This window comes from Bombina bombina, chromosome 2 (assembly GCF_027579735.1).
Source record: "Bombina bombina isolate aBomBom1 chromosome 2, aBomBom1.pri, whole genome shotgun sequence".
NCBI classification, from domain to species: Eukaryota; Metazoa; Chordata; class Amphibia; order Anura; family Bombinatoridae; genus Bombina; species Bombina bombina.
In genome coordinates, this window is record NC_069500.1 from 437,622,957 (window position 1) to 437,643,358 (window position 20,402).

Genomic DNA, 20,402 nt, shown 5'->3' on the forward strand with positions numbered 1-20,402 from the left:
CTTTTGCTCAGTCCAAGGCGGTCTGGAGACCAAACCAGACCTGGAACAAAGGTAAGCAGGCCAAAAAGCCTGCTGCTGCCTCTACGACAGCATGAAGGAACGGCCCCCTATCCGGTAACGGATCTAGTAGGGGGCAGACTTTCAGTCTTCGCCCAGGCGTGGGCAAGAGATGTCCAGGATCCCTGGGCGTTGGAAATTATATCCCAGGGATATCTTCTGGACTTCAAAGCTTCCCCCCCAAAAGGGAGATTTCACCTTTCACAATTATCTGCAAACCAGATAAAGAGAGAGGCATTCTTACACTGTGTACGAGGCCTCCTAGTTATGGGAGTGATCCATCCAGTTCCAAAGGAGGAACAGGGACAGGGTTTTTACTCAAATCTGTTTGTGGTTCCCAAAAAAGAGGGAACCTTCAGACCAATTTTGGATCTAAAGATCTTAAACAAATTCCTCAGAGTTCCATCATTCAAGATGGAAACTATTTGTTTCTCAGGTTTGCCTTTCTAGACGGGCATTACCAGTTTGTAGCTCTTCCCTTTGGATTAGCTACAGTCCCAAGAATCTTTACGAAGGTTCTGGGGTCGCTTCTGGCGGTCCTAAGGCCGCGGGGCATAGCAGTGGCCCCTTATTTAGACGACATCCTGATACAGGCGTCAAACTTCCAAATTGCCAAGTCTCATACGGACGTAGTACTGGCATTTCTGAGATCGCATGGGTGGAAAGTGAACGAGGAAAAGAGTTCTCTATCCCCACTCACAAGAGTTTCCTTCCTAGGGACTCTGATAGATTCTGTAGAAATGAAAATTTACCTGACGGAGTCCAGGTTATCAAAGCTTCTAAATTCCTGCCGTGTTCTTCATTCCGCGCCCTTTGGTGGCTCAGTGCATGGAAGTAATCGACTTAATGGTAGCGGCAATGGACATAGTGCCGTTTGCACGCCTACATCTCAGACCGCTGCAACTATGCATGCTCAGTCAGTGGAACGGGATTACACAGATTTGTCCCCTCTACTAAATCTGGATCAAGAGACCAGGGATTCTCTTCTCTGGTGGCTATCTCGGGTCCACCTGTCCAAAGGTATGACCTTTCGCAGGCCAGATTCGACAATTGTAACAACAGATGCCAGCCTTCTAGGTTGGGGTGCAGTCTGGAACTCCCTGAAGGCTCAGGGATCGTGGACTCAGGAGGAGACACTCCTTCCAATAAATATTCTGTAACTGAGAGCGATATTCAATGCTCTTCAGGCTTGGCCTCAGTTAGCAACTCTGAGGTACATCAGATTTCAGTCGGACAACATCACGACTGTGGCTTACATCAACCATCAAGGGGGAACAAGAAGTTCCCTAGCGATGTTTGAAGTCTCAAAGATAATTCGCTGGGCAGAGACTCACTCTTGCCACCTATCAGCTATCCATATCCCAGATGTAGAGAACTGGGAGGCGGATTTTCTAAGTCGTCAGACTTTTCATCCGGGAGAGTGGGAAGTCCATCCGGAGGTGTTTGCACAATTGATTCATCGTTGGGGCAAACCAGAACTGGATCTCATGGCGTCTCGCCAGAACGCCAAGCTTCCTTGTTACGGATCCAGGTCCAGGGATCCCAAGGCGACGCTGATAGATGCTCTAGCAGCGCTGGTCTTTCAACCTGGCTTATGTGTTTCCACCGTTTCCTCTGGTCCCTCGACTGATTGCCAAGGTCATGCAGGAGAGAGCATCAGTGATTTTTATAGCACCTGCGTGGCCACGCAGGACCTGGTATGCAGATCTGGTGGACATGTCATCCTTTCCACCATGGACTCTGCCTCTGAGACAGGACCTTCTACTTCAGGGTTCTTTCAACCATCCAAATCTAATTTCTCTGAGACTGACTGCCTGGAGATTGAACGCTTGATTTTATCAAAGCGTGGCTTCTCCGAGTCAGTCATTGATACCTTAATACAGGCACGAAAGCCTGTCACCAGGAAAATTTACCATAAAATATGGCGTACATATCTTTATTGGTGTGAATCCAAGGGTTAGGATTCCCAGGATATTATCTTTTCTCCAAGATGGTTTGGAAAAAGGATTGTCAGCTAGTTCCTTAAAAGGACTGATTTCTGCTCTATCTATTCTTTTGCACAAGCGTCTGGCAGATGTTCCAGACGTTCAGGCATTTTGTCAGGCTTTGGTTAGAATCAAGCCTGTGTTTAAACCTGTTGCTCCCCCATGGAGCTTAAATTTGGTTCTTAAGGTTCTTCAAGGAGTTCCGTTTGAACCTCTTCATTCCATAGATATCAAACTTTTATCTTGGAAAGTTCTTTTTTTGGTAGCTATTTCCTCGGCTCATAGAGTCTCCGAGTTATCTGCTTTACAATGTGATTCTCCTTATCTGATCTTCCATACGGATAAGGTAGTCCTGCGTACCAAACCTGGGTTTTTACCTAAGGTGGTATCTAACAAGAATATCAATCAAGAGATTGTTGTTCCATCCTTGTGTCCTAATCCTTCTTCAAAGAAGGAACGTCTATTACACAATCTTGACGTGGTTCGTGCTTTAAAGTTTTACTTACAAGCTACTAAAGATTTTCGTCAAACATCTGCTTTGTTGTCTACTCTGGACAGAGGAGAGGTCAGAAGGCTTCGGCAACCTCTCTTTCTTTTTGGCTAAGAAGCATAATCCGCTTAGCCTATGAGACTGCTGGCCAGCAGCCTCCTGAAAGGATTACAGCTCATTCTACTAGAGCTGTGGCTTCCACTTGGGCCTTTAAAAATGAGGCTTCTGTTGAACAGATTTGCAAGGCGGCGACTTGGTCTTCGCTTCATACTTTTTCAAAATTCTACAAATTTGATACTTTTGCTTCTTCGGAGACTATTTTTGGGAGAAAGGTTTTACAGGCAGTGGTACCTTCCGTTTAAGTACCTGCCTTGTCCCTCCCTTCATCCGTGTACTTTAGCTTTGGTATTGGTATCCCACAAGTAATGGATGATCCGTGGACTGGATACACCTTACAAGAGAAAACACAATTTATGCTTACCTGATAAATTTATTTCTCTTGTGGTGTATCCAGTCCACGGCCCGCCCTGTCATTTTAAGGCAGGTAATTTTTTCATTTAAACTACAGTCACCACTGCACCCTATGGTTTCTCCTTTCTCTGCGTGTTTTCGGTTGAATGACTGGATATGGCAGTTAGGGGAGGAGCTATATAAAAGCTCTGCTGTGGGTGTCCTCTTGCAACTTCCTGTTGGGAATGAGAATATCCCACAAGTAATGGATGATCCGTGGACTGGATACACCACAAGAGAAATACATTTATCAGGTAAGCATAAATTGTGTTTTTATACAACTTTTTAATAAATCAATTTGGGAAAGTTTTAACTCTCAGTGCTGAGTGTATATCTTACTACGCTACCAAGGGGCGGTGTGTCCTTGCCCTCCTACAACCATCTGCCTGCTGACCCAGGGTTTTGGGCGTAAGAGTCTATCTGAGCCCTGCTATCACTCCGTTGGCCCTATACCTGGGGATCCCGGGATCTGTCTGTGTCCAGCTATCTGGTTTGCTGCTAAAAAAACAGCCTGCTTCTAATGGCACAAGAAAGTGCCTCTGTATAATGTGAGTACCCTGTGTCTCCAGCTCATTTATTTCCAGCTTGTGTTACTGATTCACACATGTGGTGCCTCTTTCCTTCTTATTGTTTTTATCAGAAGGAACGCCTGTTGCATACCCTGGATGTTGTGCGTGCGCTAAAATTTTACCTTCAAGCAACTAAAGATTTTCGGCAATCTACTGCCCTGTTTGTTGTTTTCTCTGGTAAGGGTCAGAAGGCCACTTCTACTGCTCTTTCTTTCTGGTTGAGAAGTGTTTTCCGCTTAGCTTATGAGACAGCTGGTCAACAGCCTCCTGAGAAAATTATTGCTCATTCTACTAGATCTGTCTCTTCTTCCTGGGCCTTCAAAAATTAAGCATCTGTGCAGCAAATCTGCAAGGTGGACACTTGGTCCTCGTTGCATACCTTTTCCAAATTCTCCAAATTTGATACTTTTGCTTTAGCTGAGGCTTCTTTTGGAAGAAAAGTTCTTCAAGCAGTGGTGCTTTTGTTTAGATCCGCCTGTCTTGTTTTCCCTCCCTTTCATTCTGTGTCCTCTAGCTTGGGTATTGGTTCCAACAAGTAATTAGAATGGATTTGTGGACTCTCCGTGCCATTGGAAAGAAAAGAAAATGTATGCTAACCTGATAAATTATTTTCTTTCCTGTCATGGAGAGTCCACAACCCGCCCTTAATTTGAGTTAAGACTGCTATTTTTGTTTAAACCTCAGGCACCTCTATACCCTTGTGTCATCTTCTCTTTCCATATTCCTTCGACTGAATGACTGGGGGCTTAAGGGAAGTAGGAGTGATACTTAACAGCTCTGCTGGGGTGTTCTTTGCCTCCTCCTGGTGGCCAGGAGTTGAATTCCCACTAGTAATTAGAATTGATTTGTGGACTCTCCATGCCAGGAAAGAAAATAACTTATCAGGTAAGCATAAATTTAGTTTTTTCTGAATCTGTTAAAGTGACTGATTCAAGCTTGTATGCCTGTTACGGAAGGATTTACCAGAAGGTATAGAAAGTGTACCTTTCCTAGTGTTTTAATTTAGGAAGCATGGCAGGGTCTATCGGTCAGCCTTCTAAAGGGTCACATTTCTGCACTTTCTGCTTTGTTACATTTATTCATACTCTGGTTAGAACCAGACCTGTTATCTCTCCTCCACGGAGTTTAACCCCTAAACCCAAAAGACGTATATATGTGTCATGCGTTACGTTGCCTATCGTACAGCATAACGTTTATAAATACGTTGCACTTTCAGTAAGCTAAAATAGGGCTCTATTTAAATGGAGTTATAGAAAAAATGCTAAAAATTCTTCAGTATTTCGGGCAAGTTTTTCTCTGAAATTCCCAGTAGTGAATGGGCTAAATCTGGTTCTAGGAGGCTTCCAGTGTCTTTCCTTTGGAATCTAGGCATTCATTGGGTATTTAGTTTCTTTTTTTGAAGATTTTATTTTTGTTAGCAATTTTCTTCGACTAGGAGAGTTTGTGAATCTTCAGCTCTCTCCTGCGGTCTTAAGAATCTGGTGTTACTTCAGCACAATGCAGTTTTACGAACTTTGGTTTATTACCTGAGTGTTTTCTTAGTGAAAATTAACCAGCAAATTATGGTTCCTTGCTTGCGTCCTAATTCAACATCTTCTACAGGTAGATTATTGCCCACTGTAGATGTAGGCAGGTCGTTAAAATTTTTATTTAAAGGCTACTAAAGATTTTTTAGCAGTCTTCTATCTTGCTTGTTGAATTGTCCGATTAACGTAAGAGCCAGAAGGCAGCTTTTTTTACTTTAGCTTCTTGATTAAAGAGTTTGACTCATGTATCTTACTTGGAGATGGGTCAGTAGTTGCCTTCACATATTAGTTTATTCAACTCTTTCTGTGTCTACTACTTTGGGTTTTAAGAATACGGCATCAGTAGAGCACATGTGTAAGGTTGCAGCTTGGTCCTGTTTGCATACTTTCACAATATTTTATCATTTTGGTGTATTTGCCTCAGCGGAGGGAGCTTTTGGAAGGAAGGTCCTTTTTTTTTTTTTACTTTTTTTTTTCTCTATTACTATTATATTGCAGACTATGTAAAGATCTAAAGAATATGATTTGCTTTGTTTGTGTTAAAGGCAAATTACTTTTATTTAAAGGGTCAGTAAATACCTTGTAGTTACAAGACATTTTTGTCTTATGTCATGTTCCAAATTTTAAAATATGGGTTAGGACATGTCCTTAATTTTCGGGCTAGAGCACGTTCATGCCTTATTGCGGGAAACCTAGAGGTTTTCTCCCACTGAGAAACCAGCTACTAAATAGAAAGACAACATATATATAAAATTAACTAAAGGAGCACTATTTCATATCCACTTAATTCAAATTAGGCTGGTAATTTAACCAGTTGCTTCTCTTTGGAGCCTAAATCTAGTCTTAAAGGTTCTTCAGTCCTTTCCTTTCAAACCCATGCATCAATTAGACCTTTAGCTATTGTCCTGGAAAGTTATTTTCCTATTAGCTATTTTCTCGTCCCAGAATGGTTTCAGAGTTGTCTGCTTTTTCTTGCAAAACGTTTCATTAAGTTAAGGCTGGGATTTGGACAGTTTATTCCATCCTAACTTCAATTGTATCTACTGATACAATTAACCAGAAAATTGTGGTTCCTTCTTTCTGTGTAGATCTCAAAAAAATATATTGTACATATTCACAATTTAGATGTACTATGAGCTCTCAAATTCTATGTGGAAGCCATGAAATCATTCAGAAGTTATTTATTAATTAATCTAGTCCTCACAAGGGGCTAAAGCACACAGCGATTACTTTACCTGCTTGACTTAGACTTAAAGCTTTAATTTGTAAAGCATAATTAGTTGTGAGGAAGACTCCCCCAAACACATTTCTGCTCATTCTACTAGAGCAGTTGCTACTTCTAGGACTTTTTCGTATTGAAGCCTTCACAGATCAGATTGCGCTAAATGTTATCATTTTGCATTGTTTGCCTCTTCTGAGGCTGCTTTTGGCAGAAGTACTGCGGGTTGCAGTTCCTTATCAGTAAATCGCCTACCTACCTGTCTTGTCCCTCCTATTACATTGTGGTATCATGGACTTCATTACTTGGGCATAAGATCCCACATCTTGTTGACTCTTATCTTTTATGAAAGAAAACATCATTTATGTTTACCTGATTAATCATTTTTTTCATGGTTAGAGTCCATGAGCCCAATTTTTGTCTTTCTGTACAGTTTTTGGCAGATCTTGTTTTGCACTTCATTTGACTTTTTTTTTTTTTATTACATTTAAAAAAAAAAAAAAATTATCAAAAAATTCTATTTTCCCTGCCTGTAAGTCACAGTCTTCTCTGCCCTTGTCTTTGTATTATTATTTTTTTATCTGTGTGTGTGTGTGTGTGTGTGTGTGTGTTTTAAAATTCAAAATACTAGTCGATATTTATTTAAAGCAAAACATATTACCTTTCTAAATACAGTACTTACTGTACTATCTGATGGTACTATGTATACAAAAGTATATAAAACTACCTTTAGGTTACATGTATAAGATGTATTATAACATGTAAATATTGCCTAAATTACATAATATATTGATGTTTACACTTTTTCCCCATCCCCGCTTTAAACTGTCCCATTTTAAGAATGCAAATATTCCAAAATCCAAAACTTTTCCGGTCTCAAGCAGTTTTGATTAAGTTTTCAACCTTTATATAATTTTAATAATAAAAAAAACAAAACAGAAAATTATGTATCTAGAGATGTGTAGGTGTAACCAGAAAACAGTGCTCAAACATCACCAGAAAAGGAAAAGGTAATAGAAACATACAAATATCAGAAAACTGCTCACCAGAAAATGTCATAGGAGTGACCATCTACGAGTTTTGGCCTAAGAATGGGCTTTTTTTAAGACTAATAATTACATTACTTTGTTCCTTTAAGTGCAAGAAACACTTTAACATCCCGTGCTGTTTTTCCCCCAATAACACAGCTGAATGATTTGGAAAAGAAACATGCCATGCTGGAAATGAATGCTCGGAGTTTACAACAAAAACTTGAGACTGAGAGAGAACTAAAGCAGCGACTATTAGAAGAGGTAAATGATAAGCGATTCCTGGGTTATTGCACAGAAACCATTGAATTGCATAGAATGAATCACATACATGTAGTTTTTTTTATTACATATATTCCCCTAAATATCGCATTTGTTTTTGAATATTCAATTATTAGCTGATAACCAATAGATTTCAACCTACTAAAATAGCCTTTTGTGTGGGGAGCAGCAGGCAAAACTTCAGCAGCAGATGGACCTGCAAAAGAATCACATCTTCCGATTGACTCAAGGTCTTCAGGAAGCACTTGATCGAGCAGACCTGCTGAAAACAGAGAGGAGCGATTTGGAGTACCAGCTGGAAAATATGCAGGTATCTGAAACTGATATGATTTTTGTGCATCCCTTCCTGTTTATACCGTGTTCTCGCCATGGCACACCACCAGGCTGATTTTACTGACCACTCGGCTATAATTTAAGCTAAAATTAGCTAATATTATTTTATTATGTTTTTCAATGTTGTTGCACAAATTAACATTAAATCAGTTTTTTACATTATGCAATTAGTTTGTGCTTCTAAATTAAGCCACCAATCAGCAAGCGCTACCCAGGTGATGAACCAAAAAAAAATGTTTCAAATAAAGATAGCAAGAGAACAAAGGTATAATAGGAGTAAATTAGAAAGTTGCTTAAAATTGCATGCTCTATCTGAATCATGAAAGAAAAAAATTGGGTTTTGTGTCCCTTTAAAGGACCACTAAATAAAGTAGAATTGCATAAATAACGTGCATAATAAAAAAATAATACAATGCAATAACACTTGAATTTCAAATAAGCAGATTTTTATTTCTGTCTGGTAAATGTATTTCTTTCCTAAGATATGGTGAGTCCACGACGTCATCAATTACTGTTGGGAATATCACTCCTGGCCAGCAGGAGGAGGCAAAGAGCACCACAGCAAAGCTGGTAAGTATCACTTCCCTTTCCACAAACCCCAGTCATTCTTTTTGCCTTGGTGCATGGAGGAGGTGAAGTTTTGGTGTCGTCTGAAATTTGGATTTATTTCACTTCAATCAAGATTTTATTATTTTGAAAGCCAGAGTAGGTTTACTCTGATCTTTTCTCTCAAGATTGGGTCTAGCCGTACTCCACATTAGTCTCTTCAATAGGGCAGTGGTGGCTTTAAAGCAGTTAGGAACTTGTGAGGTGGGCCTTGCTGTGTTTTCCTAACATTTTTGCTGCCCTAGTATAGAAAACCAGAGTAGGTTTACTCTGTTCTTTCTTTTTCCACAGGTCTCTGTGAGGAGTGGCTTCCTCTCACACCATATAGGCTGTCCTCCTGCCGGACAGCTAGATGCAGGTAAGTGCCTTTTGTCTTCTAAGTAAGGGAGACTGTGCACTTTAAGGACTCTGCAGACTTTCTTGGGACACAATATATCCTAGCTAGGATGTTAATAATGGCAGTGCCCAGGCACTTATTGTGAGATGTGAGAGAAACTGTTTCCCGTTTAGTGATTGGAGGGGTTAACAGTTACATGAGGCTATTTTATTTGTACAATATCGCATGTATGAGACTTTATGGGTTTATGTGTGATCGCTTTATGTATAGCTATCTGGTGGCCTGATTACTGATCTTTTCAAGGGGTTTCTGAGATCTCTGCACTTGTTACAGAGAGGCGCCATTTCCTCACTTATACACGGATACGTTTGTGACAGACTTTACTTAGGCAGTCTCCGTTGTAATTCCCCTGTAGTTTTTTCTCCCGTACATTGATTTATTAACTTTTTAGCTCAGCTGGTTTTTTTTTTCTTTCTGCTACGCGCTTTCTAACATTTCTAATGACTCCACCTCATCCTTGGAGGATCGGAGCAGCGCCATTTTTTTGTGAGTTTCTGTGGCCCTCACATGACTTGGGTTCCTTCTCTGACTGAGAACGGAGCGGCGGGCTGGTATGCAGCCTTGAGCTGTTTGGAGCCTATATGTTTGTCGGAGCCCACAATGTTACTATATGCTTCCTGCATATGTAAAGACTTCTTCGGTTTAGGAATTATTTTTATAAATGCCCCATTATTGACCTTTCTATAATTGGAGGGGATTGGGCTGATGTTAATGTTATGTATCAGGAGTATAACATTGTCCTCCATGTACATATGCTTATGAGGGAATTTCCTTCTATTAAGGAATTATTTACATTAATGTCCCAATAAAGAATTTTCTATAGCTAGAGAATTGGGGGTTTTCCTATGAGGTCTGTTCCTATATATATCTCTAAACTCTTAAAGTGATAGTGTTAATTTTTTTTTTTAATTTAAAAAAAAATTATTGCAAATTTATTTTGCTAGCCACATGTCTCACAGTATGATGCCGTGTAGGTAATGCCACAGCTTTATTCTCAAACGTCCCAAGCCTCATTGGCGTCACATGCAGTGCCCTGCAGTTCCTCTCAATCTCCTGGAGGAGTGTATTTGCCTACAGATTTTGAAGCCAGGTATCCTCTGCGGTATCTGCGGCTGTACCTGTTTTTCCTTACCTACAGGGAAAATGCAATGATATTAAAGTCTTTCAGATAGTAAGGTTTCTGCTCCACATTCTACTACACATGCCGCTCTCCCTCCTTAGTCTGGTGAGGAGGATTTACTGGTAGCTTCTGAGGGTAAAATCTCAGATTTCGGACAGTATAATTCCTTCATCTGATGCTGAAGTGGTCTCCTTCAGATGTATGCTTGCACACCTCGTGTACTGTTAAAGGAGGTTTTAGCTACTTGGATGACATTGATAACCCTGTTGTTGTCAACCCTTGCAAGTTTAACTATCATTTCTATGATGTTCCTTCCTATGAGGAAGTGTTTCTAGAAATTTTCTCAGGAATTGGAGAAGCTAGGGTTACTTTTCTCCCTGTCTCCCGTCCTTTAAAGGATTTTCCTGTCGTTGACTCCATCAAAATGCCTTAGGTAGAAGAGAGCTTTTCTACTATGGCTTGGAGTACTTTGATCCCTATGGAGGATAGCTGTTCCTTTACGGATCCATGAATAAGAGGCTGGGGGTTTATTAATCATCTAGCGTGATACCTTGCCTATTTAGACTTTCTGTACTATTTGTATAGATTTTGGGATATATTCTATGACCCCACATCTGAATAAATTATTTAATAGGATGTTTGGGAGGGTTTGAATATATATATGACCAACAGAGTTTTAGGATGCTGAAATTGTAATAGACCCTGATATTCTGAGTTTATGAGCTATAAGAGTTTGTGGTTGAGATTGTTTATTTGTTAGAATTAAAACTATATGTATGATGTGTATATATGTAGACTTTGGTCCTTTAGATGCTGTTCATTTACATTGACATAACATAGTACATTTTGATCTGGGTGTAGTTTTTTTTTATATATATATCATCAAGCGGATAGTTAATTATGATGAGATTTATATTGATAGAACATATTGCGATTTAGATATTGCTATCTGATAACACTATGGTGATATTTAGTGACACAATATGTTGGTCTATATATCAACATATTGCATTTTGATTTAGATGAAATTTTCCGTCATCTAAGATTGGTATACAGCGATGCAATATGATGAGATATATACACATATATAGAGAATACCGTTATTTTGCACACCTTGTTTTTTTTAAACATATATTTAACATATATATTTTTTTATTATATTAGATTTGCTATTTTTTTTATAATTACACTTACAAATGTGGTTTTTTTTATGTTAGTGATTTAATTTGATGAGGTTAATACATATACTGTGGATGATCAACTGTCTCATTATATCCCTTTCTATAATTGATATGCTACATTATGATCAGCACGAGTGTATTTTTGATGCTGACATAATTGTGGGTTCTACTTATCATTGTCATTATTATTGATGAATTAATTGTATTTCTCTTGTAAGGTGTATCCAGTCCACGGATCATCCATTACTTGTGGGATATTCTCATTCCCAACAGGAAGTTGCAAGAGGATCACCCACAGCAGAGCTTTTACATAGCTCCTCCCCCAACTGCCATATCCAGTCATTCTCTTGCAACTCTCAACAAGCATGGAGGTAGTAAGAGAGAAGTGGTGAAATATAGTTAGTTTTTTCTTCAATCAAAAGTTTATTTTTAAATGGTACCGGAGTTGTACTATTTTATCCCAGGCAGTAAATAGAAGAAGATTCTGCCTGCATTTTCTATGATCTTAGCAGGTTGTAACTAAGATCCATTGCTGTTCTCACATATGACTGAGGAGAGAGGTAACTTCAGCGGGAGAATGGCGTGCAGGTTATCCTGCTATGAGGTATGTGCAGTTAAAAAATTTTCTAGAGATGTAAATGCTAGAAAATGCTGCTGATACTGGATTAATGTAAGGTAAGCCTGGATACAGTGATTTAATAGCGACTGGTATCATGCTTACTCTCAGAGGTAATACTCTTATAAATTTGCAATATAAAACGTTTGCTGACATGTTTAAGCGTTTTTATATATGCTTTGGTGATAAAACTTTATTGGGGCCTAGTTTTTCCACATGGCTGGCTTAAATTTTGCCTAGAAACAGTTTCCTGAGGCTTTCCACTGTTGTAGCATGAGTGGGAGGGGCCTAATTTAGCTCTTTTTTTTGCCCAGTTAATATTACAGACTGAGACATCCAGCTTCCCTCAGGAGTCCCCTGAATGCTATAGGACATCTCTGAAGGGCTCAAAGGCTTTCCAAAGTCGTTTATTGGGGAAGGTAGGGCCACAGCAGAGCTGTGGCAGTTTGTTGTGACTGTTAAAAAACGTCTATATCGTTTTTTTGATCCGTTTTTTGAACTAAGGGGTTAATCATCCATTTGCAAGTGGGTGCAATGCTCTGTTAGCTTATTACATACACTGTAAAAATTTCGTTTGATTTACTGCCTTTTTTCACTGTTTTTCAAATTCTGACAAAATTTGTTTCTCTTAAAGGCACAGTACCGTTTTTTATATTTGCTTGTTAACTTGATTTAAAGTGTTTTCCAAGCTTGCTAGTCTCATTGCTAGTCTGTACAAACATGTCTGACATAGAGGAAACTCCTTGTTCATTATGTTTAAAAGCCATGGTGGAACCCCCTCTTAGAATGTGTACCAAATGTACTGATTTCACTTTAAAGGGACACTGTACCCAAAAATTTTCTTTTGTGATTCAGATTGAGCATGAAATTTTAAGCAACTTTCTAATTTACTCCTTTTATCAAATTTCTTCATTCTCTTGGTATCTTTATTTGAAATGCAAGAATGTAAGTTTAGATGCTGGCCCATTTTTGGTGAACAACCTGGGTTGTCCTTGTGGATTGGTGGATAAATTCATCCACCAATAAAAAAGTGCTGTCCAGAGTACTGAAACAAAAAAAAAAGCTTAGATGCCTTTTTTTTCAAATAATGATAGCAAGAGAACGAAGAAAAATTGATAATAGGAGTAAATTAGAAAGTTGCTTAAAATTACATGCTCTTTCTGAATTACAAAAGAAAAAAATTGGGTTCAGTGTCCCTTTAAGCAATAAAGATCATATTCTGTCTTTAAAAAATTTATCACCAGAGGAATCTGACGAGGGGGAAGTTATGCCGACTAACTCTCCCCACGTGTCAGATCCTTTGACTCCCGCTCAAGGTACTCATGCTCAAATGGCGCCAAGTACATCTAGGGCGCCCATAGTGTTTACTTTACAGGACATGGCGGCAGTAATGGTTAATACACTGTCAGCGGTATTAGCCAGACTACCTGAATTTAGAGGAAAGCGAGATAGCTCTGGGGTTAGACGAAATGCAGAGCATACTGACGCTTTAAGAACCATGTCTGATACTGCCTCACAATATGCAGAAGCTGAGGAAGGAGAGCTTCAGTCTGTGGGTGATGTTTCTGACTCAGGGAAGATGATGCAACCTGATTATGATATTTCTACATTTAAATTTAAGCTTGAACACCTCCGCGTGTTGCTCAGGGAGGTTTTAGCTGCTCTGAATGACTGTGATACAATTGCAGTGCCAGAGAAATTGTGTAGACTGGATAAATACTATGCAGTGCTGGTGTGTACTGATGTTTTTCCAATACCTAAAAGGTTTACAGAAATTATTAATAAGGAATGGGATAGACCAGGTGTGCCGTTCTCTCCCCCTCCTATTTTTAGAAAAATGTTTCCAATAGACGCCACCACACGGGACTTATGGCAGACAGTCCCTAAGGTGGAGGGAGCAGTTTCTACTCTAGCAAAGCGTACTACTATCCCTGTCGAGGACAGTTGTGCTTTTTTAGATCCAATGGATAAAAAGTTAGAGGGTTACCTTAAGAAAATGTTTATTCAACAAGGTTTTATCCTACAGCCCCTTGCATGCATTGCTCCTGTCACTGCTGCTGCGGCGTTCTGGTTTGAGTCTCTGGAAGAGGCTTTACAGGTAGCGACTCCATTGGATGACATACTTGACAAGCTTAGAGCACTTAAGCTTGCCAATTCTTTTGTTTCTGATGCCATTGTTCATTTGACTAAACTAACGGCTAAGAATTCTGGTTTTGCTATCCAGGCACGCAGGGCACTATGGCTTAAATCATGGTCAGCTGACGTTACTTCAAAGTCTAAGCTGCTTAACATTCCCTTCAAGGGGCAGATCCTATTCGGGCCTGGTTTGAAGGAGATTATTGCTGATATCACTGGAGGTAAAGGTCATGCTCTTCCTCAGGATAGGTCCAAATCAAGGGCCAAACAGTCTAATTTTCGTGCCTTTCGAAACTTCAAGGCAGGTGCGGCATCAACTTCCTCTAATGCAAAACAAGAGGGAACTTTTGCTCAGTCCAAGACGGTCTGGAGACCTAACCAGACCTGGAACAAAGGTAAGCAGGCCAAAAAGCCTGCTGCTGCCTCTAAGACAGCATGAAGGAACGGCCCCCTATCCGGTAACGGATCTAGTAGGAGGCAGACTTTCAGTCTTCGCCCAGGCGTGGGCAAGAGATGTCCAGGATCTCTGGGCGTTGGAAATTATATCCCAGGGATATCTTCTGGACTTCAAAGCTCCCCCCCCCCCCAAAAGGGAGATTTCACCTTTCACAATTATCTGCAAACCAGATAAAGAGAGAGGCATTCTTACACTGTGTACAAGACCTCCTAGTTATGGGAGTGATCCATCCAGTTCCAAAGGAGGAACAGGGACAGGGATTTTACTCAAATCTGTTTGTGGTTCCCAAAAAAGAGGGAACCTTCAGACCAATTTTGGATCTAAAGATCTTAAACAAATTCCTCAGAGTTCCATCATTCAAGATGGAAACTATTCGTACCATCCTACCTATGATCCAGGAGGGTCAATATATGACTACAGTGGATTTAAAGTATGTATCTTCACATTCCGATACACAAAGATCATCATCGGTTTCTCCGGTTTGCCTTTCTAGACAGGCATTACCAGTTTGTAGCTCTTCCCTTTGGATTAGCTACAGCCCCAATAATTTTTACGAAGGTTCTGGGGTCGCTTCTGGCAGTCCTAAGGCCGCGGGGCATAGCAGTGGCCCCTTATTTAGACGACATCCTGATACGGGCGTCAAACTTCCAGATTGCCAAGTCTCATACGGACATAGTACTGGCATTTCTGAGGTCGCATTGGTGGAAAGTGAACAAGGAAAAGAGTTCTCTATCCCCACTCACAAGAGTTTCCTTCCTAGGGACTCTGATAGATTCTGTGGAAATGAAAATTTACCTGATGGAGTCCAGGTTATCAAAGCTTCTAAATTCCTGCCGTGTTCTTCATTCCATTCCACGCCCTTCAGTGGAAGTAATCGGCTTAATGGTAGCGGCAATGGACATAGTGCCGTTTGCACGCCTACATCTCAGACCGCTACAACTCTGCATGCTCAGTCAGTGGAATGGGGATTACACAGATTTGTCTTCTTCTCTGGTGGCTATTTCGGGTCCATCTGTCCTTTCGCTGGCCAGATTGGACAATTGTAACGACAGATGCCAGCCTTCTAGGTTGGGGTGCAGTCTGGAACTCCCTGAAGGCTCAGGGATCGTGGACTCAGGAGGAGACACTCCTTCCAATAAATATTCTGGAACTGAGAGCGATATTCAATGCTCTTCAGGCTTGGCCTCAGTTAGCAACTCTGAGGTTCATCAGATTTCAGTCGGACAACATCACGACTGTGGCTTACATCAACCATCAAGGGGGAACAAGGAGTTCCCTAGCGATGTTAGAAGTCTCAAAGATAATTCGCTGGGCAGAGACTCACTCTTGCCACCTATCAGCTATCAATATCCCAGGTGTAGAGAACTGGGAGGCGGATTTTCTAAGTCGTCAGACTTTTCATCCGGGGGAGTGGGAACTCCATCCGGAGGTGTTTGCACAATTGATTCATCGTTGGGGCAAACCAGAACTGGATCTCATGGCGTCTCGCCAGAACGCTAAGCTTCCTTGTTACGGATCCAGGTCCAGGGATCCCAAGGCGACGCTGATAGATGCTCTAGCAGCGCCTTGGTCTTTCAACCTGGCCTATGTGTTTCCACCATTTCCTCTGCTCCCTCGACTGATTGCCAAGATCAAGCAGGAGAGAGCACCGGTGATTTTGATAGCGCTGCGTGGCCACGCAGGACCTGGTATGCAGATCTGGTGGACATGTCATCCTTTCCACCTTGGACTCTGCCGTTAAGACAGGACCTTCTACTACAAGGGCCTTTCAATCATCCAAATCTAATTTCTCTGAGACTGACTGCCTGGAGATTGAACGCTTGATTTTATCAAAGCGTGGCTTCTCTTAGTCAGTCATTGATACCTTAATATAGGCACGAAAGCCTGTCACCAGGAAAATTTACCATAAGATATGGTGTAAATATCTTTATTGGTGTGAATCCAAGGGTTACTCATGGAGTAAGGTTAGGATTCCCAGGATATTATCCTTTCTCCAAGAAGGTTTGGAAAAAGGATTGTCAGCTAGTTCCTTAAAGGGACAGATTTCTGCCCTGTCTATTCTTTTGCACAAGCGTCTGGCAGATGTTCCAGACGTTCAGGCATTTTGTCAGGCTTTAGTTAGAATCAAGCCTATGTTTAAACCTGTTGCTCCGCCATGGAGCTTAAATCTGGTTCTTAAGGTTCTTCAAGGACTTCCGTTTGAACCTCTTCATTCCATAGATATCAAACTTTTATCTTGGAAAGTTCTTTTTTTGGTAGCTATTTCCTCTGCTCGTAGAGTCTCCGAGTTATCTGCTTTACAATGTGATTCTCCTTATCTGATCTTCCATGCGGATAAGGTAGTCCTGCATACCAAACCTGGGTTTTTACCTAAGGTTGTAACAAGAATATCAATCAAGAGATTGTTGTTCAATCCTTGTGTCCTAATCCTTCTTCAAAGAAGGAACGTCTATTACACAATCTGGACGTGGTTCATGCTTTAAAGTTTTACTTACAAGCTACTAAAGATTTTCGTCAAACATCTGCTTTGTTTATTTTCTACTCTGGACAGAGGAGAGGTCAAAAGGCTTCGGCAACCTCTCTTTCTTTTTGGCTAAGAAGCATAATCTGCTTAGCCTATGAAACTGCTGGCCAGCAGCCTCCTGAAAGGATTACAGCTCATTCTACTAGAGCTGTGGCTTCCACATGGGCCTTTAAAAATGAGGCTTCTGTTGAACAGATTTGCAAGGCGGCGACTTGGTCTTCGCTCCATACTTTTTCAAAATTCTACAAATTTGATACTTTTGCTTCTTCGGAGGCTATTTTTGGGAGAAAGGTTTTACAGGCAGTGGTACCTTCCGTTTAAGTACCTGCCTTGTCCCTCCCTTTATCCTTGTACTTTAGCTTTGGTATTGGTATCCCACAAGTAATGGATAATCCGTGGACTGGATACACCTTACAAGAGAAAACATAATTTATGCTTACCTGATAAATTTATTTCTCTTGTGGTGTATCCAGTCCACGGCCCGTCCTGTCATTTTAAGGCAGGTAATTTTTAAATTTAAACTACAGTCACCACTGCACCCTATGGTTTCTCCTTTCTCTGCTTGTTTTCGGTCGAATGACTGGATATGGCAGTTGGGGGAGGAGCTATGTAACAGCTCTGCTGTGGGTGATCCTCTTGCAACTTCCTGTTGGGAATGAGAATATCCCACAAGTAATGGATGATCCGTGGACTGGATACACCACAAGAGAAATAAATGTATCAGGTAAGCATAAATTATTATTATGTTGTCTTATGAGAAGGTTGCCTTTTTAACCAGTACGATCCACATACATACTCAAACGTAATTCTCAGTAAGATTTATCCTGAGATGTGGGTGTGTTGTTATCACAACAATGTGATAGGTACAAAGTTGTTATCACTGGACCAATCGGAGTTCTTATCCAACATTTTGTTTTAAGGAGGGGTTGGGTAGCTATACCTATAGCCCATTGGAAATTTTGAAACCAATTGTAAAGAAGTGCAACGTCAGGGATTCCTTGATTGAACACACGGCATACCTTTGCACATGCGCAGTTTTTTTGTTTTTTTTCTTTTCTTTTTTTTTCAAAAGAGCTTTATTAAAGGTCAGGTAAATGTTACAAACTTTTTAACTTTTTCATAATTACATTCTGCAATTACATATTGTCATTGTCTATTGATATAACGTGTGGAAGGCGGTAATAATAAGGAAAAGTGTAAATCCATTTGCAATTGCTGCACATCTTATAATAGCCCAATGTCCATATGAAGGGACTATCAGAAGTAATTTCAGCTTATAACAATAATTTAAGACAGCCCCTGTTTCAAAAACGGTTTTATATCAACCCATCTCAACAGCCAGCCCATGCAATGGGGTGAATGCTGCCAGACATGTATTCTTCAGCATATGGGGTATATTAGTGTGGGCAGGTAGTTAACCTAAAGGGAACCTACAAACACTTCAGTAGTTTAGTAGGCAAGGATTGTCTGACTTTTTGGGTGTGTAATACTAAGAGTCCTGTGCCTATTGAGTGGGAGCCCAGCAGTCTATTCACATCTAAACAATTGAGCGTCGCCTGGTATGGCATATATTTGACTCACCGACTATCTTACCTTTATTCCCAATTAATCTGCCTGTATACAAGCAAGCTAATTTTTAATATGGTATGAGCTTATACCCTTTATATGCGCCTCCCCACCACAAGCCACAAAGAGGGAGGGGTGTAAACACCCCACACATGCTGACAGTACTTGTTGTACGTATTAATTAGCGGGCTCTCTCTACACTTTTGGGTTTGGTGGGTGGCCAAAGCTATTTGTGCATGACAGTTTGGTGTGTTAATAATGCTACTACTATAGATATATTGCTGTCAGTTGCTCTCAGGGAGTAAAAACAATCTTTACATAACATATGTATGACATCTATTTATAAACAATAATGAGTAATAAAAGCATACAACCAAACAGTGTGCTATTGATCCGTTCAAAGGTATAACCATAACTTCCCATTGGAGAGCAAAGCATGCACATGCGCAGTTTTATGTAAAGGACGCCAAGTAGAGTTTAAAAGTCGTGTGAAATTTTATTAAGTTATGTACACTTGAAGAAATGGTCAGGAAAGACCGAGAAACGTTGTGTTATAACAAATAAAGTCTTTTTAATACAGACTTTTTATCCCCGACTTCTATTATTCATTTTAACATTATCCACTGTGGAAGTCTATTGTGGTTTAATACATTGAATTGCAGTCGCATTTTTGCAGTGGACGGACGGACCCCGGTATTTGCAGCCTAACAAGGATACATGCTGTTTGGAACACACAGTTTGGAATACACAAGGGGAAAGTTATCTGGACAACTTTTAAGAGTCCAGGAGGCCCGTGTAGCACTTCTCAAGTGCTTGAAATTTTGTAAGTATAGCAGTATCTGCGCTGATGCGTTTCTGAATCACTGATTGTGCACTATGGAGGCACCTTCTTTTTCTCCTTTTTTTATATTCTCCAGACTTGCTGTACTAGCCTACGGGACATTGTGGCTGAAATGTTGGTCAGCTGAGAAGCCTATCTGTGGTTTAGTGGCACAGCCTTGGCTCTATAATACTACAGATGCAAGTTCAATATCCAATTTGAGCAAGACATGTATTAATATTTGGATTATATTTAATTTTTCCTCCAAATCTAAGCTTCTGGCTCTTCCTTACAAGGGTGAGACCTTGTTTGGACCTGGTCTGGCAAAAAGGTCTTTCTACCACACGTCAAGTGGAATAGACTAGAGGAAAGTCTTCCTTTCACTGTTTCTGCAGGGTCAGTCCATTTTTTTGGGCCTACGGCCACACCACCATGAATACACCCAATCTCGTCTTATCTCGGAAGCTAAGCAGGATTGGGCCTGGTTAGTACTTGGATGGGAGACCGCCTGGGAATGCCAGGTGCTGTAGTAGCAATCTAAGTTTTTTTCCTCCCAGGGGCAGATTTCTCCTTTCTAGGGTTTCTGCAGTCCAGGTATAATGAGAAGCGTTCTTGAACTGGATTCAGGACATTCCTTTCTGGGAGTGATAGTTCCAGTCTCATTCAGGGAACGGAATCTAGGTTTTTGTTTCTCAGAGTACAGTCCTTCAAAGTAGTATTCATTCTCCTTTGCTTCTAGAGGGTCTGTTCATGACGAACATAGACCTGAAGTATATGTATCTTCTTGTTCCCATTATCTGGGATCTTCTCAAGTTTCTGAGATTAGTCTTCCTTGAAAGACTCTTTAGGTCTTGGAGGATTGCAGGAGTGCCCTCCTGGACATTATATGGTTCAGGCCTCATCCCTTCTTCAAGCTAACTCTTTTTCAAGAGATCTTGTCTTTTCTACGTTGCCATGGAATGGGAATTTAGGGAAGAGTT

The 20,402-nt window shown here is 40.5% G+C and overlaps 1 protein-coding gene and 1 pseudogene across 1 annotated transcript in view; both read left to right on the top strand.

Annotated features, from left to right (window-relative positions):
• The window catches only part of CIT (citron rho-interacting serine/threonine kinase), an 839,833-nt gene that overhangs the window by 671,620 nt on the left and 147,811 nt on the right, over positions 1–20,402 (top strand). Inside the window, exons 29-30 of the mRNA XM_053702064.1 lie at positions 7,544–7,648; positions 7,836–7,976. Coding sequence (XP_053558039.1) covers positions 7,544–7,648; positions 7,836–7,976 — 246 coding nt within the window. The remainder of the gene's footprint in view (positions 1–7,543; positions 7,649–7,835; positions 7,977–20,402) is intronic.
• Positions 19,837–19,955, top strand: LOC128650955 (uncharacterized; annotated as a pseudogene).